This window comes from Mastigoproctus giganteus, chromosome 3, assembly GCF_048544385.1.
Source record: "Mastigoproctus giganteus isolate SK-2022 chromosome 3, ASM4854438v1, whole genome shotgun sequence".
Taxonomy (NCBI): domain Eukaryota; kingdom Metazoa; phylum Arthropoda; class Arachnida; order Uropygi; family Thelyphonidae; genus Mastigoproctus; species Mastigoproctus giganteus.
Genome location: NC_143577.1, coordinates 210458690 through 210482528, shown reverse-complemented (window position 1 = coordinate 210482528; position 23839 = coordinate 210458690). Strand labels below are relative to the sequence as shown.

The following is a 23839-nucleotide window of genomic DNA, read 5'->3' as shown; positions in this document are numbered from 1 at the left end:
TTAACAAACCCATGCTGCATCTTAACTATTACTGCAGTCTTGTCTAGATGATCCTGCAATGCTTCTTTAACTAGTGATTCTATTATTTTCCCCAGAAAAAGTTAAACTAACAGGTCTATAGTTAGTTGTGTCACTTTTTGAACTCCCCTTGTGAATTGGTGATACATTTGCACACCTCCAGTCCATGGGGACCTCCCCTGAGTCCAAGGAAGCTCTCATAATTATGGCTAAGGGTTTGCTTACTTCCTTTACTGACTCCTTTAATATAACTGGATAGATCCTGTCCACCCCAGGTGCCTTCCTTATGTTTAACTTCAACATTTCTCCTTCACTTTGCTCTCAGTTATTACAAATCACTTAGCTCCCTGTTAGTTTGATAAACTTCTGGCACTCCCCTCATTGAATAACTCCTCATGTGTGAATGAGGATGCAAATTACTCATTGTTTATCAGCTACCTTAGCATGATCATCAATAGTCAACCCATCTATGTGACCCATCATCAGAGTCAACCCATCATCAATAGTCAACCCGTCTTTATCTCTTTCCTTCTAGAGTTTACATAAGTAAAGAACTCTTTGCATCCTTTGCCAAGAATTTCTCGTAATCTGCTTTCACCTGCCTAACCTCCTTTATAACTTGATTACAGACTAGTTTATATCTGCCATAGGCTTCTGTGTCACCTGATACTTTACATGCATCCCATACATTTTTCTTCTCTGCCACAAGCCTCAGTTCATCTGACATCCATTTAGGCCTAAACCTTGAATAGTATTTCTTAGATGAAATGAAAAGCCTAGTAGCCTCCAAAATTAAGTCCCTGAAGGCTTCCTATTTAGAATTCAACGTTGGTAGCATTATCAGTTGATCCCACCGTACAGAATTTAAAAACTGTCTGAGACCTCTGTAGTCACCTTTATGAAAGCAAAAGCCCTTCCCTTTAGCCTTGATGGTCATTACATCTTTAAGTAATTCCCACATCAGTACATTTTGATCACTATCACCCAGTGGTTCCTTTATCTGCAAATTCTTATTACTCCCTCTGGTTGCCTCCCTAACACATTGCTGTTGAAAACACTCATCCAATAAATCCACAAAAGTCTTGCTAATGTGCAAGTGACTGACCACAAGTTCCAGTCAATATCTGGATAGTTAAAATCCCCCATTATAAGACGTTCTGATTTACTGGCCCACTATTTCTCTGCACAATTGTTCATTATACTTATCAGATTCATCAGGCCTATAAAACACACCTACTCTCATTTTTCCTTTCCCAGTGCTTATGTCACACCAAACAGCCTCAACATTTCATTGTCCACCAACATCAATTGGATGCACTTTATATTGTGTTTCTTAACTAACAGCATAACCCTTCCACCCTTCCTGTAGACATTGTACTCCCTAAATTCCAATTCTGTACTGCTTATGTCTGTGTGACACCACTTCTGATATCCCAACAATAGGCACCTGAGATCACAACTTGGTCTCTTCTCATGGCCATTCTCAACCTAGTGTTCTTCAGCATTACAAGAATGCAAAATGGGATGATCCGAGTTCTATTTTATTCTTTTACTTGGTTGGATTACTGTTTTAAATAATTTGATGCCAATGTTTGTTCGGATCTTATCAGTGAAATGATTCTTGTAAGGATGAAATCCTTTATTCCATGCTGCCACGTCAAAATCTCATCCTTGATCTAAATCCTGGTTTTCCAATAAATACACTAAGGCTGTTCAAGAGTTAGTTTTCTGCCTAAGCTTGTAACAATTGTAAAGCAATTATTAATCAGTTCAAACTAGATTTTTAACAGGCTAAGGGTAGAAAACTTGCTTCTTGTCCAAATGGCAGTTGAACATTCTGGTCTTTTGCTACTACGGCTAGTGGCCACAACTTTTTCCCATCTCTACTCCAACCACTTAAAACACAATGGCTCTAGTGTCACAACAGATAAAGCAGACCTTGCTCACATCCTACATTTTTTCTAACTCTTGTATTGATGATCTGGGTAAACTACCTCCTATCATTCCCAGTAGACTATTCAACATCACCTGTGGTCTTCTATCAAAAGTATGTCGGAAGAATTTAACAATCTTGATGACAAGAAAGTATCAGGCCCTAATGGTATTTCTCTACTTGTTCAAAACCTATGCACCAGAATTTATTTCTGTTCTGTGTCACCTTTTTACACTTTATTCCACTGATGCTTTTCCATCTGCTTGGAAAATTGGAAATTTAGTTGTAAATGCCTAAACTATCTAGACACCTTTCATCTGATCAATGAGCACAAGTATAGGTTCCATCACTAATAGACTGGTGATATATCAGCTTATATAAGCATCTATGGTAAAATTCAATGGCTTTTGATTGTGTTTGCATGAAGGTCTTCTAAATAAGCTTCTATTTTATTATTTGTCAACTGTTTTTTTTAACAACTGCAGGTAAATGGTAGACTACTCCATCTTTTAACTTTTCCACTAATGCTGGTATTCCCAAAGGTTGAGTTTTCTCCCACTCTTTTCCTCTTTTATATTAATGACCTTCTATTGGCTGGAAATTCTGTCCATAGTTTTTCCAATGATAGCACATGAAAATCCATCATGCAGTTTGAAGAAATCTTGTCTTGCACAAAACACCAACTTCGAATATCCTTAAATTCCGTTCTCCAGTGGGCAAAGACTACTTAATTTCAATCCTCAACTTAGCCCTGTCTTATTCTGCAATCAGGATTCTTTTGCTCCTATGCTTATGTTTGACGACACTTTGATTTCTAGACAAGATCACATATTGCTATTACAGAAATCACCCTGACTTCTAATCTCTCTTGGCATAAATATTGCAAATATTGCTTTCTCTGCATATATAAAAAAAAAAAAACTGGGTTTTCTTTCATTTTCAGTGTTGCTTTTCTTCTGAAAAACTGCTCACTCAATACAAATCAAATCTGCCTTCCCATTGAATATTGTTCCCACATCTGGGTAGGTGTCCTCAAACCTCTCATGCTTCTAAACTCCATTCAAACAAGGGCAGTTAGGTTAATTAATTATCCATCTCTTACAAATGTCTCTCAGACATTTTCTGATGCATGCTTTTCTGTAAATACTTCCATGAACACTATTCTTCTGAATTTACTTCTATAATTTCCCCTCCCTACCAAACCAGTTTGAACACATGTCACAAACCAATCAGCATCCTTTTACTGTCCAAATTCAAACTCACAGAACCCGTTTTTCTTCTCATTTATTCCTTCAACTTCTGTTTTCTAGAACAACCTCCCTTTACATGTAAAGAGAGTTCTGCCATAACAGTTAGAAACTCAATTTTATTGGGTTTCTAACTTTAGTGTTTTACTTACCAGACTGAAGTTCCCCCCCTTCCTCCTCTGAGTGCTCTGCCCCATCCCTATTTTTCCCATAAGCCCTGTTCTTTTTAATGTGAGAAATACCATAAAGCAGAGATTTTTAGGAACATGTTATAGCACTATACATGTGCTCCTAAAAATCTCTACGTTATGGTATTTCGCACATTAAAAACAGGGCTTATGGGAAAAATAGGGATGGGGCAGAGCACTGGGGGGGGGAGGTTCAGTCTGGTAAGTAAAACTAAAAAAGTTAGAAACCAATAAAACTGCTAACACAGGTTTAAGCATTTTAAATTTCTAATAAATAAATATTAGAGTAAATATGTCGCTTTATCTTGACAAGATAAGAAGTTTGTTTGATATTTCTGTTCATTGACTTTATCGTAAATTTAAATCAGTAAAAAAGATAAGTAATCAATAATGATGAACACAGGGCACACAAATTGCACAGGTGAGACCAGTTAACATAGCTTAAAAAACAGGAATGAAGAAATTCTGCAAATTTATTATTATTTTTATATGATTGAAGATGTCATGGAAGGAGAAACATTTCACCATAATAACACAAAAACCCACAGAATGCCAGCTATTGGTATCATTGCAAATGCAGTAGGATCAGGTTTATTACCCATTTATAATTAGATTGCACTAACTGAAAAGTCCAATAAACCAGGAACTGCAGATTGTTTTTGTTTTATGATAGTGACCTCCAGAAATGTGCTCCTCTGCTCACACTATTATTATTATTATTATTAATGGCCATATGGTACAAGGAAGCCTGAGGCTTATGCTGCACCAGCCAAAAAAAAAAAAAAAAAAAAAATTCCCAAGTTACCCCCTGAGAGAGAGAGAGAGAGAGAGAGAAGTAGAAAGGAATCACCAAGAAAGAGAAGAATGATGATATCCAGCTCAGGACCCTGGGTTTGCCAAGCCCATACTCACTAGATATCACTCCTCACAAAATCTGTTCAAACAGAAAAATGTTTGTTCCTGAAAACATGTCTGCCTACAATATTGTATTATCTTGTGAATACAACAAATGACAGTCTGACCTCTCTCTCGAAAATGGCTGTTTTTAAGAAAATGTTAAAGTTTCATGAAATCACTTCATATATAATGTTTAAGTTATGTACATCTGTGACATGAAGTACATAACATAAGACACTACAATCAAATTGGATTCAGAATATAAAATTAATATATTAATACACTATACTATTCCTGCATTTTGTCTGCAAGAAGATGGCATAAGTCTCAACAAAAATTAATTTTATGATAATGGAACTATTTCTGGAAACAGTAAAATGTGACTATGTTGAAGCAAAACATGCACCTTGCACAAGGGAGGGGCTCTTACATTCTTCAGAATGTATGGCACATTTCTAATGGCATCCTGAATATGCTGCCAAGTGACCAATTGGTATTTCTGTGGTATTCTATGCCTTTATTACAATCTCAGATACAAATCAATTGGATTCTAATCTGCTGAGCAGCAGCCCATTTCATTATAACATTAACACGACTAAACCAACGCCCTGAATAATGGCTTGTCAAGAATAATTATAGTGTATTTATGAGATGAAGCATATGGATGCCCCTCATGCATGAAAATATATATACAAGGTGACATCTTCCAAAAGCACAAAATATGAGTAAGAAAGCCAAAATACTCACTGTCAAAGATGTGGTAATGTGTGGACTGATAACTACATCTTCTTTAACACAATTTTTATATTCTATATCCTTGACAATGACAACTTTTGGTTTTGCAAACCATCTATATATATTTTATTATATTTGCCATAACTATGTTGTGGATAAACAAAGGCAGGACATCATTTTTACAAAAAACATATGAATGTATTTTGGAATTAAATTAGGTGACCAAGATAAAAGTTGGCTCCCCCACAAAAAGTGGGCATACATGTGTCATGGGCATGAAATTGTGGTAAAAAGAGCCTTGAAGCTTGTCATTCCCATGGTATGGAGGGAACCTCAGGATCACTAACAACTGCTACTTTTGCTCTGTAAATGCAGCAGGTTATAATGTGAAGAACAAAGCAGAGCTATGTTATGTTGGTTTTTTTTAGGAGCATTAGCAACTAGGGCCATATTGCTCCGGGGTATGCGGTGGTCATTCACCTGACCTTTCCGCATCCTCCGTATTTGGTGGTGACGGGCTCGAACCCCGGTCTAATCAAGAAGCGTGTGCTACACACTGCTGCTCCTTCCCACCTGGCTACGGAGGCGCCACACAAAGCAGAGCATGGTGTATCCCAAAAGCATTACTTCAAGTGTAAGGTCAGTATCCCATGAGCCTGAACTACTGGTAACACCTCCACCAGTTCTTGAACATCAGCCATCTTTATATCATCCTCTAGATCACAAATCGGATATTTGTGATCTAGAGGATGATATAAAGTATTAGGATGAAATTCACAACTGTTTACATAAAGTGAACTAGACAATCTAGTGAGATTTAAATCTACCCAAAGGGTCTGCACAGCTTTTAGGATCAAGACTGAAATACAAGAATCTGCTGGCCCCAGCAGTCTTTTCATGGTTATAGACATTGTGAAAAATAATTGGTTCCCTTTTTTTGCCAAAGAAGACTCAATGCTATATTGCAACAATATTCCTGCAGTTATGAACTTACTTGGAATTTTCTGCCAATCAAAGTGGAGGCTGTTTGACTCATTAAAGCAAATTCTCAAAGGAGTTATCCAACATAATGGAAACATATGCATCTATTCCGGTAGCCTATTTGACACAATTAAACTACAAAAATAAGTTTCTTTTGTAAAAAATTCAGTCTAAGGTTTATGGACTATTAGTGTGTGGTGATTTGCTACTCAGCCAACTTTATTACATAAAAAAAAATTCTTGCTTTCTGCATAAGTGGGAAATATTGGAAAAGGAATGTGTGGCTACAAAGACAGTCTGACAACTTGTTTAATGAGCATTAAAAGAATGTTCCACTAGTTTACAAAAACAAAGGACTATTCCCTCCTATGCATATAAAGTTAGGTTTAATGAAACAGTTCATCCAAGCCCTACATAAAGAAGGAAGTTGTTTCAAGTATATTTGCACTAAATTGGCATTGCTTACGTACAGGAGGAAAAATTCTGGAATCTGAAGGACCTCATATCTAAAAGCTACTACTAGACTTTGTATTTGAAGAATACATGAATCACAAGCTGAAAGAGATGCATGGATTGGCTTTTGTAGTATGTAGTGCTTTTTTGGAATACAAACACCCAGATTATCAGAATCTTGAGTGACATGCTGGAAAAGTTCAGAAAACTAGGCTGCAATACAAGTGTTAAGGTACACTTCTTGCACTCTCAATCTCAACTACTTCCCAGAAAATTTAGATAGTTGAAGCAGGGGGGGTTTGAGAGATTTGAACAGTATATTAAAGAAACAGAAAAAAGGGATAGGAATGTCAATATGATGGCAGACTTCAGATGGATGCTAAAAAGAGGAACAACCACTGAAAGTGGCTGCCCGAGAAAGTCAAAAAGACAGTTTAACCAGCCTAGTCGTTAAATGTGAGTAACAAATCCAGTTTGCATCTATGCTTGACAGGAATATGTAGCCTTTGATATTTCCATTTGTGTCACAGGTAACTTATATGCATACAAGTATTTATTCCTCCATGTGATGCCAACTATAAAAGCAGAAGATGAAAACATTAATATTTAGCTATTTTTTTTATTATTATTTAAGATAATATATTTTTCACTATTAAAGTTTCAGTATTTTTAAATTTGCTTATCTTCTTATTTCATGTGTAAATTAATTTTTTTATTAACCTTAAATATGACAATAAGTAATTTTTGTTTCTGATTTTAGCAATTTTTGATATTTCAGCTTTTGTCTTTATAAGACAGTTAAGAGACTGCCATGTTTCTTGATTCTTCAGCAATATACTAAAAACACTGAAGTACTTGAAATGGTAAGTTCAAGACATCAAGTAAGACTCACCAGCTCATATGGTAGGCAATAAGTTATCCAAATTCAGTGGAAGAGACTAACATCAAAACCTAATTGCAAATTTCCTAGCTCCATGGAATGGTTGGTATGTATATACAAATGGTACTAGGAAAGTTTTGCAATACAGCTTTGTTTATTTAATTTTTTCAAAGTAATTTCCTCTACATTCAATACACCTCTCCATCCTCCGAAACCAATCTTTAAACCAGTTCTGCCAAGTTTCACTAGGGAGTAAAGCACACTCGTTGTCCCAAGCCTGTAGAAGGTCCTCATCACTGGAAAACCGCCTCCCTTTTAGCTTCATTTTCACATGCGGGAACAGTGCAAAGTCGCAGGGAGCAAGGTCTGGACTGTAGGGAGGGTGCTCCAGAAGTTTCAGTCCTGTCGTGGTCAAATATTTGGTGCAGGCTTTGGCGCGGTGAGCTGGAGCATTTTCGTGATGGAGGTACCAGGTGTCCATTCTTGACTTTGGCCGCAGGTTCTTCATAGATCCAATGACTTTAGGCAGGCATTGTTCAGTATACCACTTAGCTGTGACTGTCTTCTGCGTGTCCAAAACGACACGTTCCACAATTCCACTCGATTTGAAAAATACAGCTACCATTTTCTTCTTTACAGTCGGGATTTTCTGACAATTACGGGTGTGTCGTCATCATCAAAGACCCAAACTTTGTTTTGAGCCTTGGTCGGCAGATCGTAATAGTACAGCCAAGTCTCGTCACCTGTCACGATGTTGTTCACATACCGAGATTGTCCCTTATCAAACTTTAACATCTCTCGGCACCAAGTCACACGTCGTGTCATCTGCTCTTCAGTCAGTTGATGCGGCGCCCAGAGAGAACAAAGTTTCTTCACGTGCAAATGATCTTGCAGAATCGAACGAATTGCTGGTGCATTTAGGCCCAAAGTATCCTCTATCTGTTGGTAGGTCACTCGCCTGTTTTCGTCAAGCATTTTCCTCACAGCAGTAACGTTTTCCTCCGTAACTGACGTTCGTGGCCTTCACGGCCTCTCAGAATCCTCCAGAGTGAAATTTCCCCTTTGGAATTCTCTATACCACCTGAATATCGTTGTACGATGTGGACAATCATCATCTAGTGCAAGAGTCATTTCTTCTAAGCACTGGTCTATGGTTAAACTACGCACGAAATTATACCGCAAAACTGTCCTTATCTCATTTCGTGACCACGATGCCATCGCAAGCACTTTACACTCTCACTACTAATGAATAACTGAGCCCATCGACTTGGCGCGGCGGCTACTATGCACGTATGAACATGTCTCAACATGCAGCTTCCTGTGATTCATTGTTGCGTCATATTGCAAAACTTTCCTAGTATAAATATATTTTTTATGAAAACCCTAAACACAAGAGGTATTAGAACCTATAGTACTTAGTATCATGCATTGGCTGATGGTTGAGAAGATGAAATAAGATACATGTTGGTATTAGATTTAATTTGGCTTTAATTTCTGTATATTGTATTTTTTTTTTTTTTTTTTTTACTAACTTATAAATTCATATAAAGGAAAGCAAGGATAACAGCTAATCACTCAGTTTGGTCACTAAATATGTGCTTCATTTGGGAACTGACTTTATCCATAGATAAGTTGTTCAACATGACCATTTATACATTTTTTATTTTACTGCAATGAAAGTTGACAGCTACAACCTGGTTTCCCTTATAGCAAGAGTTAACATCTGCCCACAAAAAAGAAGCGTCTCTAGTATTATACTGGTAGATGATACAAATAAGCTTATATAGATCAACCAAAAGAATAAAAAAATTATATATATATATAAAAATAGATAAATAAAATAAACTACCCATTATCTGTCCATCTTTCTAAAAATTTGTTTAATCCTTAAATTTATTCAAACTATCCACAACACCAGATGGAAGCTTGTTCTCTCTCTCTCTCTCTCTCTCTCTCTCTCTCTCTCTCTCTCTCTCTCTCTCTCTGAAAAAAATTTTCCTACAATCTATGTTACAGATATTCTATTTAATTAACCTTTAAGTTCTGGGTTTACATTAATTGCTGGCCATCAAATTCAGACTGCTCTGGCCATCAAAACTCAAATTCCCCTCTGCAGAGGGGAATTTGATGCATTTGGTTGATAACAACTTTGGTCATTTTTGGAGAGGCTGTGTAGGGACATTTATTCTCTGGATGTCATCCCTTATTAGCATAGTAGACATTATCTGATACTCCCAAATGGCCAGAGATTCATCATCCAATATGAAATTAGTGAATGCTCTTGCTTTACTTAGTGCTATAATGGTAACCTGAATTTATTCATCACTTCTCCACATTCAACTATATAAAGGGGGGAAGGAGGAGAACCCAATTATCTTGGTTTTTCAGCCTAAAGAAAATATTTTAAGTGCTGCAATTAGGAATTGATATTTCATTAGTCAAATTTTGTAACAGTACTGTCATTGATGGAATCAGGTGGCGGGTCAACAGGGTCACCGTGCCAAAAATCAATTGCTTGCTGTGGCTCCTTTAAGTTTTAATGCCACACCCTTAGTGTAGTTGGGAACTAATAAACTGAGATGAAAAGGAAGCATTTGGGATGAGCATGAGAGTAATAGTTCAGCTCCCCTTACTTTTTGCTACTTCGCAACAAATCTTTGACTGCGTGTACTGAATTACTTGTCAGTTAATGTCTAGTAGGTGTTCATATAGGGTTGAACACCTAATAGACATTAACTTGGAATTGTTAATATAGCGTCTTTATAATTAGAATATCCCTGTTCAGAAATGCCTGCAGTGCTATCTAATGGTAAAATCAGAATATCATTTTATGTATTTGTAAGTCCACAACATGGGAACAGGAATGGCAGAAAAATTGTTTAAACATCTCCCTCCACCACTAGGAAAGAAAGAGAGCCATTGTCTTGGAAGGGAAAATAGTGTTGTTGGATTATTATTACAATCTGTGTTCCATGCAGGTCAGTGCATTCCATGGCCAACAGTAACATGGCAAATGATGCTATCCATCAAGTTACTAAGAGTACAATTACAGCACTCGTAAGTATTCCTAAAGCCAGTTGGTAAAGCAGGACAAACAGGTTGGCCATAGCATCAGCCAGGATCAATTGATCCTCTTCATTAGTGAAATGCCTTTAGAACAGGTTCTATAAAGACAACACAATGTGAAATAGTGCTCCATCCTATATACATATTGAATTCTAGGCATTACACTTTGGAACAGTGTACAAAGATGGTTCCAGAATATTCCAATGCTGGAAACAGAGGGCCTGTCATCTGCTATTTCTGGAGCCCTGATGCATCGCTACAGCGTATGCGAAATAATTACTAGGAGTGCGCAATCTTGTAAAGGAGAATCATGTTGCTTACTACTACAAAAGCAGGTGACCCCTACTTAACACTGATAATTCGTTCCAGAAAAAGAGCGCTAAACGAGCACCGCATTCTCATATGGTAACATATGTATTTGTGAGTTGTGGTCGGTGCCATAGGATATTTCCTAATGAATAATAAACGGTAGTGAAAGATGCACAAATGTTGGTCAAAATATTTAATATTCAAATATTTGTACATATAAAATATTCTGCATCACATACATATGTAATTATGTGGTAACTACTTACGTATCAAAATTAAACTTAATTTCAATTAAAATCACGAATTTAATTGATGAATTTAATCATGAAAAATGTGTCGATTTTGGTTGTACTTTGGCCCTCTTCCTGGTAAACTAAAATGGGCTTTAATTTTAAATCCCCCGCAGCATTACCACCCAACAATAAAGTCAACCGATCCTTTGACACTGAAACCTGGCATTTTTCTTCTTCTTTCAATATGAAACTTCTTTTAGGCATTCGTTTCCAAAGAAGTCCTGCTTCATCTATGTTAAAAACTTGAAGTATAACACATAATATCCCTCTTCAATAATTTGAAGTTTTTTTTTAAAGTTTCAGCTCCTTGATTTGCACTTGCAGCATCTGATTTTAAATCTATTCAACCAGCCCTTACTAGTTTTAAATGGTTCTTTTTTTTTTTTTTTTTTTGGGTGAGTTTTCTTCAGATCATCATATAGGCTAATCTCTTTTTTTAATATAATATTTAACTTAAGTGAATTCTGCATTGGATACTAACTTCAATAAAATTGAAGTCTCTCCATTTCAATCCTAATCGCCGGCCTAGCCCTAGTTGCTTGCAGTGGAACAGCTGTCTTTCCTGCTGCTAAAATTAATTCTTTATTTTTTATAATTGTTCTTACAGTTAAACTTGCCAGATCAACACATCTGCCTTTCGTTGACCGCAATCAATTCGCTTCAAAACATCTAATTTAATTTTAAAATTCAAGTCTTTCTTACATTTATAGTCTTAGTACTGTGTCCAGACATTGCTTTTTTCATTCTTATCTGCCATTATTAACTCTTTGAAAATGTAACTGTTGGTTGCATTAATTACGATTCAATGTTAGAGTAAACTGTCCGTTATGACTATGTCTAATACTGTACCGAGTGATGACTAGACTTTGGATAAATGCATTAACGTAAATATTACAAGCAATGTACTTTATCATTTTTTAAAATGTTGATCACAGAACTATGTAACAAGTCACTGTACTGCTTTTAAATTGGTGTGCGAAAAAATTGAGTCAGCGTGGGAAACGTTTTAATGCTGTTTTGCTATTCATTTTCAAGCTGTCGACTCCATCAAATGAAACTATTTCGTTAAATATACCAAAAATGCATCTGTAAAAGAGTGCTATATTTGTGATTTGTGACAGCGTTATAGTCAGATACGGGTTATAATATAAGAACAGCGTTACAGCGAATCAACATAAAGCAAACCGCATTATAACAAGGGCCAGCTGTACCAAAGAACAATCTTTTCTATAGCCTTTAAATCTACAACATGCAAAACGCATTAGCAATAGCATCATTTCTATCTCTGCTAAGGTGGTGGTGGTGGTATGTGAACAAATTTTTTTTCTGTCATTCTCTTCCTTGTTGTGGATTATAGGTATACCAAATTCACTACAATCTGACTGACCATTAATTAAATGGGGCTTCAGGTAACTAACATTGAATACACACTTTCATTATAAAACTTCACTGGAGTGATAGATGACACTTTTTTTTTAAAGAAGTCTGGGCACCAACTGAATATTGCAAATATAGACCAAGGAGTTTTAAGTTATAAACTGTAGTCCGTATAAGTTAAATTATGTATACATAATGAAAGGTTTTTTGGCTAGCCTTAAATTGCACATTAGTTACAGGGAACTCTATTCTCTTTAATTAGCATCCAGGCCCAGATTAATGTTGCTGATACATCTGAAGTTTCTTTTGTGAGAAAGTTGAGCAATACTGTCAGATTTCTAAAGCACAAAACAGCATCACATGTGACAGCTATACCTTTAAACAAGTACTAGTTTACATCTTTTTATTGTGCCACTGGTTTCTTTCCCTTTTATCGTGATGTTCTGGAATCTCATTTTTTTGAGCTAATGAAAACAAAAACAAGAGCCTCAGAAATCCTGGATAAGAGAAAACCATGGTAATGAAACTGGACTAAATTTCCCAAGATCCATAAAGAAATTGAATGGCAAATTACAAAACAAATGAAGACAACTAAAAGGTTGCCAATACCAAAGAACAGTGTTTGTCTACACTACTCTAATCCTAGTTAATACACCCTTGACCAGTTTAAGTTAGAAATGGGCAAACTGTTTGAATGCATACACTTTCTTATATGAAGAAGTTACTTTGTTGTTAAGAGAGAGAAAAAAAAAAAAAAAAAAATTTATATATTTGGATTTTGTAACCTGATATTTGTATTTGTTTAATGAAAGCAAGCCCAGACTATATAATTTATACTATTTCACTCAATTTGACATTTTCATAAATTTCAAGTTAATGACAAAAATAAAGTACAGTAAACCCACGCTATTCGCGGGGGTTACGTTCCTGAGAAATTCTGCGAATACTGAGTTATGGCGCCCATGGTAATAAAATGGTTCCGTTCCAAAGTATGAAATATATAACAAAAATTAGTCTAAAATGTTGTCTGTACATATGTGTATTTACCTACATAATGACTATGTACATAGACAAACGTAGAGAGTACATAGAAAAATACAAGCATAAGGCATCGAAATGAAAATAAGAAACAATTTATTAAATGTAATACTGTACATATTTATTAGACATTTTAAAGAAACCTTTCAAAAACATATCAAGAACATGGGTTGCTGGGCGAAAAATAACTCATAATCGAAGTTTGTTTCTTCATTTTTTTTTATTGAGCTCCTTTTGAATTTCCCCGTAAGGCAAGAATAATTGTTCTAGGTCTCGTTTAAACTTGATGCTTCTTTCCAAATTAGGATCCGTTTCCACCACCTTTTCTGAAAGTTGTATAGAGAGGCTAAAGATTTCCTTTAATGACTTATTATTTAACTCTGGTCTAACAATGTCGAGATCTTCCTCCTCAGGATCATTTTGGTTTTCATTTGACCTTGTTACTAATTCATCCAACTCTTCTATTGTAATTTCATCTGCATGAGTCTCAATAAGTTCCTGAATGTCTGTTGCATCGATGTTTTCAAAGCCCCCACCTTCTATTCCCTGTGCGATTTCTACAATATTGGCAACCAGTTTATTGACATTAGGGATTGTTTTAGCAACAACCACTTCTGGCCACAATTTTTGCCAACACGCGTTAATTGTAGATGCACTTATCTCATCAACTGATGTCTTGATGTTGATCAGGCAATCTGCAATGTTATAATTTTTCCAACTTTGGCTTACAGTTAAGTCTGACTCCCTTTCCATTTTTTCAATTAAGCCAGTAAAAGTTCTCCTAACATAGGACTTAAATGCAGAAATCACACCTTGGTCTAGCGGTTGTAAAAGTGATGTGGTGTTGGGTGGCAAAAACACAATTTCAACGTTTGGGTGGTCAAATTCTAGACTGCTTGAATGTCCTGGCGTGTTATCAATAAGAAGCAGAACTTTGAAAGGCAAAGATTTTGAAGCTAAGTAACTTTCCACCTCTTGCACAAAGCTATCATTAAACCACTCTCTAAAAAGTTAAGTTATTGTTAAATGCACTTAACCTTTTGCTTAAGCATAGCCCATGATCAATTTCATAGGACTATACTTAAGCAATAGATAATAAATACCTAAAGAAAGCAAGCTTATGTTTTCTTGAGACATTCAATTTGAAGACAATTTAATAATATTAAATCTATAGGAAATGTCTTCAACATTTTTAGTGATGGAAAAATATGAATTTTTGATAATTAGGAGAGAGAAAAATTAGTTAAGTGGTATAAGATACTACAAAACTTAAGTTGTGGTTTGGATAAACATAAAAAAATTCACTATTTAAAACTATACAAAACTGGAACTCAGACTATGCAAACTTACCAGGGTGGGAAGACAAGTTAGAAATCCCACCAGGGGGTGCAGAATTCATGGTATGGAGGGTCAAGTGGTTTCCACCTATTCCTGGAGGCAAACTATTGCTACCCAATCCATTTAAAACAGGATAACCATTTGCATCAGTCAAACTACCATTGATACCAGGAAGAGGATTAGGTCGCCACGTTTCGAGCCTTCCAAGTGAACTAAATGGACCATTTCCAAAATTATCCACAGCTGTCCCACTAGTTATAGTTGTAATGGTTTCAGCAGTACCATTAAGGCGACCTTGGTATACACTATAACTGCGGATGCGGGCTTCTAGCTGTCGGAGCCACAAATGAAGCGAACTTCGATCATCATCATCAATGGCAGGATGGATGAGAGAGTATGAAAGCAGTTGGCGACTTTCTTCAATATGGACGCTATTTTCAATGGAGTGAGCAATGATCTTTGGAATCAGTCTCAAGTACTGATTTTTTGCTTCTTCATTTCCAGGATGCAGCAGGGGTAAATGGGATAGCAGATGGGCAACAGCTGTCTCTTTGGTTTCTTTGCAAAGACCACCTATAAAAGCTAAACAAGAGCAAAAAAAAAAAAAAAAAAAATAATATAATCACATGGGAATGTTGTATAATTGTTTTTATAATAAATAAAATTCTTTAAATTATGCTACCAAATCTGCTATGACTATATTATTCAAATTAATATGGAGATCAATCAACTATTGTTTACTGATAATAAAGGAAAACCAGTAACAAATAACCAGATCTAGTGGTATACTACATAATTTGTATATTAACTAGCTGGTAGCCACACAAATCACACACACTCACTTTAATCAGAACAATATATGACACACACACAAACAAATAAACAAAGAATTCTGGAATATTTAATAGAGAAATTGACAAACCTATTTAGGAAAGCACTGAATTCCTCTTGAGCAAATAGAACAACTTTAGTAAAAGTGAGCAAACCAGCAAAATCGTCATTGCTAGTCAACCCACTTTTGCTAAATTAAAAAGGTGGCAATTTGCAATTTTAGTCAAATTGTGGAGATGAAAAAAGCTGGTTAAAGTTCCATGATCAGCATGTTCATTTTATGCACTGGGAACTGTCGAGCAAATGAGAGAGAGAGAGAGAGAGAGAGAGAGAGAGAGAGAGAGAGAGAGAGAGAGAGAATACTCTGCTATTATTTCCTAGCATTTTTGTTTGAAAGGATTAAAGGATACTCCGTGATTAAGAATTGAGAAAATAATTCAATTATTTCTCAATACTTAAGTGGTTTGCTTCATCCATCCATAGGAACAAATAGTCTTCAATGCACACTAATAATAATAGAACTGGTTGTTCTGGTATTGAATACATCAAGTGAATCCAATAGCTTTTTTTCACTTGTGGCAATCTTATTATAGCTCATTTTCTTTTAAACTTTGTTTCCAGTAGTTAGGTGTTCATGAAATCAGTCCTAGGATTCATTTTTATGTTTTCTTGACAACATAGGCCAGACGTGTTCAAAGCCGCTAAGTGGATTTTTATTATTTATTGATTTGAAGTTGTTTTTCTAAAACTTTTGATTTAAATTTAGTAGTATAGCATTATTTTGTGATTTTCTGATTAATTTGGTGTATTTATTCTTTACTCGGCCTTGCAATTGCATAAAAGTATCGGTAAGCGTATCCACGTGTTACAAGTCGCAACTCCGCTGAACGAGAATTTTTTTAGCCATATTTATCCGCTTATTGAATATTTTTTACATCAAATTATTTTTTGTAAGTAGCTTATAGAACTAGTAAGAATCGTTAGTTTATTCTGAATTGGGACAGAGATTTGAAAGTTAATTAATACTTAAGTGTCCATAGATTACCATTCGTACTTCCCGCCTTTGTCTTACGATCGTTATATATCGAACCTAGATAGCGTTAATATAGTATAAGCTATAATATTTTCAGTGATCGGTAAAATCTATTAAACTTGTTGAACTTCATTGGCATTTAAATTGTACTTTTAACTAAATACATATACCGACTTAGATTACAAACGTAACATAATTAACACATAACTGATAAGGAAGTTATATAAAGGGAACTCTGAGATAATTAATACTTGACACTAAAAAATATATATCTCGTTATAACTGTGTTGGGAGATAAGTTAGGGTTATAAACTGAAATTGAAATTTTATTTAAATTAAAAGAAATGACTCAGACCAGAGCAGCAAAACAAAAGGCTCAAGCTAATGGAAGTGCTGTGGCTCACAGGAGAACTGAGGGGGGCAGGTGACTTCTGAATCACAGCCTTCTAAAATGCACAGCTTGCATGATGTTTGTGGAGCATTCAGGTACGGGACATGATATTGCCATGGGGAATGTCTTTGTGAGTGCGCGATGCAAGGAGTGTATCAAAATCGGGCAACTCAGCATTCTTATGGGCCTATATGAGAGCTTGAAGGACAGGGTGGATGCCTTCGAAGGAACTAAATTGAGGGGCCCCATCGAGCTCTCAGCTGCTCACATCAACCCCAGAGCTTGCACTTGGTCGTCGTGCAACACAGCAGCAACCCCCAAGGCAGAATGCACTGGTCCCAAAGGAACTAGTAGTTGTTGGTGACTCTATTGTCAGGGAAACGGGGAACATGCTTTGTAAAAAGGATAGGTGGAACAGGACCAGGGTATGTCTGCCAGGGGCAAAGGTTGATGACGTTGTAGAGCAGATATCTTTTAAGGGCACAAAAGGTGATATAGTTGTACATGTTGGCACTAATGATATCAAGAGTAGGAGACCGTCAGAATTGCTTAACAAGTACAGGTCACTGTTGAAAAAAAAAGCTGTGAAATAGGGTTGAAATTGAAAGTGTCTGCAATTCTGCCCAGACACGATAGGAGGGAGTATATGATGAGAGCCTTGTCGATCAATTCGGCCCTGGAAAGATCGTGCAAGGCTCAAGGGGTAGAATTTTTTTCAGCCTGGACTGTACTTGTTAACAGGAGGGATTGCTTCTACAGGGATGGGATACACTTAAATAGAAAGGGTGCAAGAATATTTGCTGATGCTGTCGAGGCAGTGTTAGGTGGGTCGGAAAACTGCTAGCTTGCGGGGGAGACAAAGACGAATAGATTAACAGTAGCCACTGGCAGAGGTGAAAGAGATTCTTGCACTGCTTCTATTGCAGAATGAGCAGAAGCCTGAAAAACTAGATGCAGGATATTTCAGAGACTGCCAGGAGTCATTCCGGTACAAATAAACACATGGGTTGTGTTAGGGTAGCTAAGAATAGAAATAGGTGCATGTATACTTGCGTGTACACCAATGCTAGGAGTTTAGTAAATAAATTTGATGAATTTAAGGTATTGCTCAAAACATCAAAGGCAGATATTGTTGGGATATCAGAGACGTGGTGTCACACAGATATAAGGAATGCAGAACTGGAATTTGGGGAGTACAATGTCTACAGAAAGGATAGACTGGATAGGAAGGGAGGAGGGGTTATGCTATTAGTTAAGAAATACATAAAACCCAAGGAAGTGAAGCCAGTCGACATTGCTGGACAGTGCAGTGTTGAGTCAGTTTGGTGTGACATAAGCATTGGGAAATCAAAATTGAGAGTAGGAGTGTGCTATAGGCCTAATGACTCTGATGAGTATAATAAGATACTGTACAGGGAAATAGAGTGGGCCAGTAAATCAGAGTCTTATAATGGGAGATTTTAATTTCCCAGATATTGACTGGAATTTGGGGGCTGGTCACTCACACACTAGCAAGGCTTTTGTGGATTTATTGGATGATTATTTTCTATATCATCATGTTCAGGAGGCTACTAGAGGGAGGAATACTCCTGATTTGATTTTCAGCAATGATTCTTCATGCACTAAGAATTTGCAGATAAATGAACCACTAGGTGGCAGTGATCACAGTGTGCTGAAGTGGGATTTACTCAAAGAGGTAACTACCATTAGGGGTAAAGGGAAGGGTTATTGCTTTCGTAAAGGTGACTACAATGGACTGAGACAGTATTTAAATTCTATACAGTGGGACCAACTGATGATGTTACCAACAGCAAATGCAAAATGGGAAGCATTCAAAGAACTTATATTGGAAGCTACTCGTCGTGCAAATGCGACCCCAATCCACAAAAGAGGATCAAAGGGAGACACTGGTAATTACAGACCTGTTATTTTAACTTCTGTTCCAGGGAAATTAATGGAGGCACTGGTTAAAGAAGCATTGCAGGATCATCTAGATAAGACTTCAGTTATAGCTCAGGCACAGCATGGGTTTGTTAAGGGGAAGTCTTGTCTGACTAATTTGATTGGATACTATGATGTAGTCAAAGGAACTGCATGCAAAGAATAACTTTGATATCATATTTGGATCCTAGAAAAGCCTTTGATTCTGTTGCACATGGAAGACTGCTGCACTAATTGAAGCAGTGTGATATTGGAGGCAAATTGCTGCTATGGATAAAGAGATGGTTGAGTGGAAGAAGCCAGAATGGTAATCAATGGACACTGCTCACTGTGGACGAATGTTATTAGTGGAGTCCCTCAGGGTTCACTATTCGGTCCATTGTTGTTTTCTGTATATATAAATGATATTGATGATGGTATATCAGGCTTAATGTCCAAGTTTGCAAACAATACGAAGGTTGGCAGGGTTGTTAATGACACTACGCTGCTGCAACAGGATCTGGAAAAGTTGAGCAGATGGGCTGAGAGGTGGCAAATTAAGTTTAACATTATGATGAGAGCCTTGTCGATCAATTTGGCCCTGGAGGGATTGTGCAAGGCTCAAGGGGTAGAATTTTTTTCAGCCTGGACTGTACTTTTTAACAGGAGAGATTGCTCCTACAGGGATGGGATACACTTAAATAGAAAGGGTGCAAGAATTTTTGCTGATGCTGTCGAGGCAGTGTTAGGTGGGTCGGAAAACTGCTAGTTGGGGGGGATACAAGGACTAATAGATTAACAGTAGCCACTGGCAGAGGTGGAAGTGATTCTTGCACTGCTTCTATTCAAATGAGCAGAAGTCTGAAAAACAAGATGCAGGATATTTCAGAGACTGCTGGTAGTCATTGCGTTACAAGTAAACACATGGGTTGTGTTAGGGTAGCTAAGAATAGAAACAGGTGCATGTATACCTGCGTGTACACCAATGCTAGGAGTTTGGTAAATAAATTTGATGAATTTGAGGTATTGCTCAAAACATCAAAGGCAGATATTGTTGGGATATCAGAGACGTGGTGTCACGCAGATGTAGGTAATGCGGAACTGGAATTTGGGGAATACAATGTATATAGAAAGGATAGACAGGACAGGAGGGGAGGAGGGGTTATGCTATTAATTAAGAAACACATAAAGTCAAAGGAAGTGAAGCCAGTTGACATCGATGGACAGGGCAGTGTCGAGTCAGTTTGGTGTGACATAAGCATAGGGAAATCAAAATTGAGAGTAGGAGTGTGCTATAGGCCTAATGACTCTGATGAGTATAATAATATATTGTACAGGGAAATAGAATGGGCCAGTAAATCAGAGAGTCTTATAATGGGGGATTTTAATTTCCCAGATATTGACTGGAATTTGTGGGTTGGTCACTCGCACACTAGCAAGGCTTTTGTGGATTTATTGGATGATTGTTTTCTACATCAGCATGTTCGTGAGGCAACAAGAGGGAGCAATACTCTTGATCTGATTATCAGTAGTGATTCTTCATGCATTAAGAACCTGCAGATAAATGAACCACTAGGTGGCAGTGATCACAGTGTGTTGAAGTGGGATTTATTCAAGGAGGTAACTACCATCAGAGGTAAAGGGAAGGGTTTTTGTTTTCGTAAAGGCGACTATGATGGTCTGAGACAGTATTTAAATTCTATACAGTGGGACCAACTGATGATGTTACCAACAGCAAACATGATGATATTACCAACAGCAAACTCAAAATGGGAAGCATTCAAGGAACTAATCTTGGTGGCTACCAGGCTTTACATACCAACTAAGAAATATTGTTCAAGGTTTAGGCCTAAATGGTTGTCAGATGGACTAGTGAGACATGTGGCAGAGAAGAAAAATGCATGGGATACATACAAATTAATGGGTGACATGGAAGCCTATGATAGATATAGGTTGGTCTGTAACCAAGTCACAAAGGAGATTAGGCAGGCAAAGGCAGACTACGAAAAATCCTTGGCAAAGGATGCAAAGAAAAACAGAAAGGAGTTCTTTACATACTTGAACTCGAGAAGGAAAGGGATGAATCAGATTGGTCCACTGGATATTGATGGTTCAACAGTTGAGGATCCTGCTCAGGTGGCTAACAATCTAAACGAGTATTTTGCATCTACATTCACGCATGAGGAGTTATTCAGGAAGGAGAATGATGTAGGTAAAGTAAACATTGGCAGTGGAGCTGGATGATTTTGTAATAACTGAGAGGAAATTGGAGGAGAGATTGTTGAGGATAAACATAAAAAAGGCACCTGGGGTGGATGGGATCTATCCAGTTATATTAAAGGAGGCAGCAAAGGAAGTATGCAAACCCCTAGCCATAATTATGAGAGCTTCTTTGGACTCAGGGGAGGTACCCATACACTGGAGATGTGCAAATGTAACCCCAATTCACAAAGGACGATCAAAGGCTGACACAAGTAATTATAGACCTGTTAGTTTAACTTCTGTTCCAGGTAAATTAATGGAGGCACTGGTTAAAGAAGCACTGCAGGATCATCTAGACAAGAATTCAGTTATAGCTCAGACGCAGCATGGTTTTGTTAAGGGCAGGTCTTGCCTGACCAATTTGATTGGATACTATGATGTAGTCACAAAAGAACTGGATGCAGGGAATAACTTTGATATTATATATTTGGATCTTAGAAAGGCTTTTGATACTGTTGCACATGGAAGACTGCTGCACAAATTGGAGCAGTGTGGCATTGGAGGCAAATTGCTGCTATGGATAAGGGGATGGTTGAGTGGCAGAAGACAGAGTGTGGTAATCAATGGACACTGCTCAACGTGGACTAAATGTTATTAGTGGAGTTCCTCAAGGTTCAGTGTTGGGTCCATTGTTGTTTTCGGTGTTTATGAATGATATTGATGATGGGATATCAAGTTTAATGTCTAAGTTTGCAGATGATACAAAGGTTGGCAGGGTCGTTAAGGACACTACTGACGCTATGCTGCTGCAACAGGATCTGGAAAGGTTGAACAGATGGGCTGAGAGGTGGCAAATGAAGTTTAACATTGACAAATGTAAAGTACTACATATGGGTAACAGTAACCCCAGAGCAATGTATCAACTCTGCGGTACTACACTGACAGTGGTGGAGAATGAAAAGGACCTGGGGGTAATTGTGCAGGCAGATATGAAGTTCTCTGAGCAGTGCAGACGAGCTGCAAGAGTAGCTCATGGTGTCTTGTCAATGATATACAGGAATTTTTCTAGCAGGGATAAGGAGGTGATTATTCCCTTGTATAAGGCAATGGTTAGGCCACATATTGAGTACTGTATACAGGTCTGGAGGCCTCATTTCAAGAAGGATGTAGAGTTGCTGGAACGGGTACAGAGAAGGGCAACAAGATTAGTAAATGGAACAAAGGGTTGCTCTTACGAAGAAAGGCTTAAGTTTTGCAAATTACAGAGTCTGGAGACTAGGCACCGGCGAGGTGATCTGATAGAGGTGTATAAGGCTTTGAATGGTTTGAGCATGCTCAATGCCAATGGGATTCTTCATCTTTCTCAGAATAATCACCTAAGAGGGCATAAATTCAAATTGAGGAAGGACGGATGTCGGATAGATGTGCGGAAATTTGCCTTTGGCCAGCGGGTGGTTGGTTGGTGGAACAGACTTCCATCACTTGTTGTTGAAGTTGATAGCCTAAACAAATTTAAAGCTCAACTGGACAGGTATTTCGAACGAACGTAGGGGCGAAATGGGAGAGGGTTTTTTTTTTTTTTTTTTTTGGCTGATGCTGAATAAGCTTGCTTTCTTGCATCATATGCCTCTACTAATGCTAACATTGAAAAATGTAAAGTACTACATATGTGAAACAGCAACCCCAGAAAAAAAAAAAAAAAGTAAAGTGCAGCCATTATCAACCCACTGCAGAATGGAAGCCTCCTCAACAATTCATGCTGAGGGAAATGGACCATAATCTGCCACGCTGGTCCAGTGCGGGTTGGCAGATCAACTGTATTCAGCAGTCAGGGGCTTGTACCCCGGTCTACTCAAAGAGCGTGTGCTACTGCACTCCCGCTCCTGCCCACTCGGCTACGGAGGCCGCAGAGTAACGTAACAACCCCAGAGCAACGTATCAACTCTGGTACTACACTGACAGTGGTAGAGAATGAAAAGGACCTGGGGGTGGTTGTACAGGCAGATATGGAGTTTTCTGAGCAGTGCAGACAGTCTGCAAGAGTAGCTCATGGTGTCCTGTCAATGATATACAAGAATTTTTCTAGCATGGATAAGGAGGTGATTATCCCCTGGTATAAGGGGATGGTCAGAACACACCTTGAGTACTGCATACAGGTCTGGAGGCCTCATTTTAAGAAGGATGTAGAGATGTTGGAACGAATACAAAGGGCAACAAGAGTAGTGAATGGAACAAAGGGTTGCTCTAACGAAGAAAGGCTTTAGTTTTGCAAATTAGTGCCTGGAAACTAGGCACCTGCGAGGTGATCTGATTGAGGTGTAAAAGCCTTGAATGGTTTGAGCATGCTCAATGCTGACGGGGATTCTTCCTCTGGCTCAGAATAATCACCTGAGAGGGCATAAATTCAAATTGAGGAAAGACGGTTGTAGGATAGATGTACGGAAGTTTGTCTTTAGCCAGCGGGTGGTTGATTGCTGAAATAGATTCAAGGCAGAACTTCACAAACATTTGGAGCGAATGGGTGGGTGAAATGGGGAAGGGGGCTGATGCTAAGCTTGCTTGCATCATGTGCCTTTGCTAATGCTAAAAACTTTGGCAGATTCTACATGAAGAAAATATCCAAACCCATCTCCAGAAAGCAATGTAAAGCCTATATAAAAAAACTCAAGTCTGCATAAAATATTCTAATGACCAACTATCAGACCAAAT

General features: G+C 37.6%; 1 protein-coding gene across 3 annotated transcripts in view; it reads right to left on the bottom strand.

Annotated features, from left to right (window-relative positions):
• smg (sterile alpha motif domain containing protein 4 smaug) overlaps nucleotides 1-23839 on the bottom strand; it is a 522350-nt gene that overhangs the window by 113543 nt on the left and 384968 nt on the right. For all 3 annotated transcript variants that reach the window (XM_090369606.1, XM_090369605.1, XM_090369604.1), the window contains one exon: nucleotides 14766-15335. In XM_090369606.1, coding sequence (XP_090225732.1) covers nucleotides 14766-15335 — 570 coding nt within the window. The remainder of the gene's footprint in view (nucleotides 1-14765; nucleotides 15336-23839) is intronic.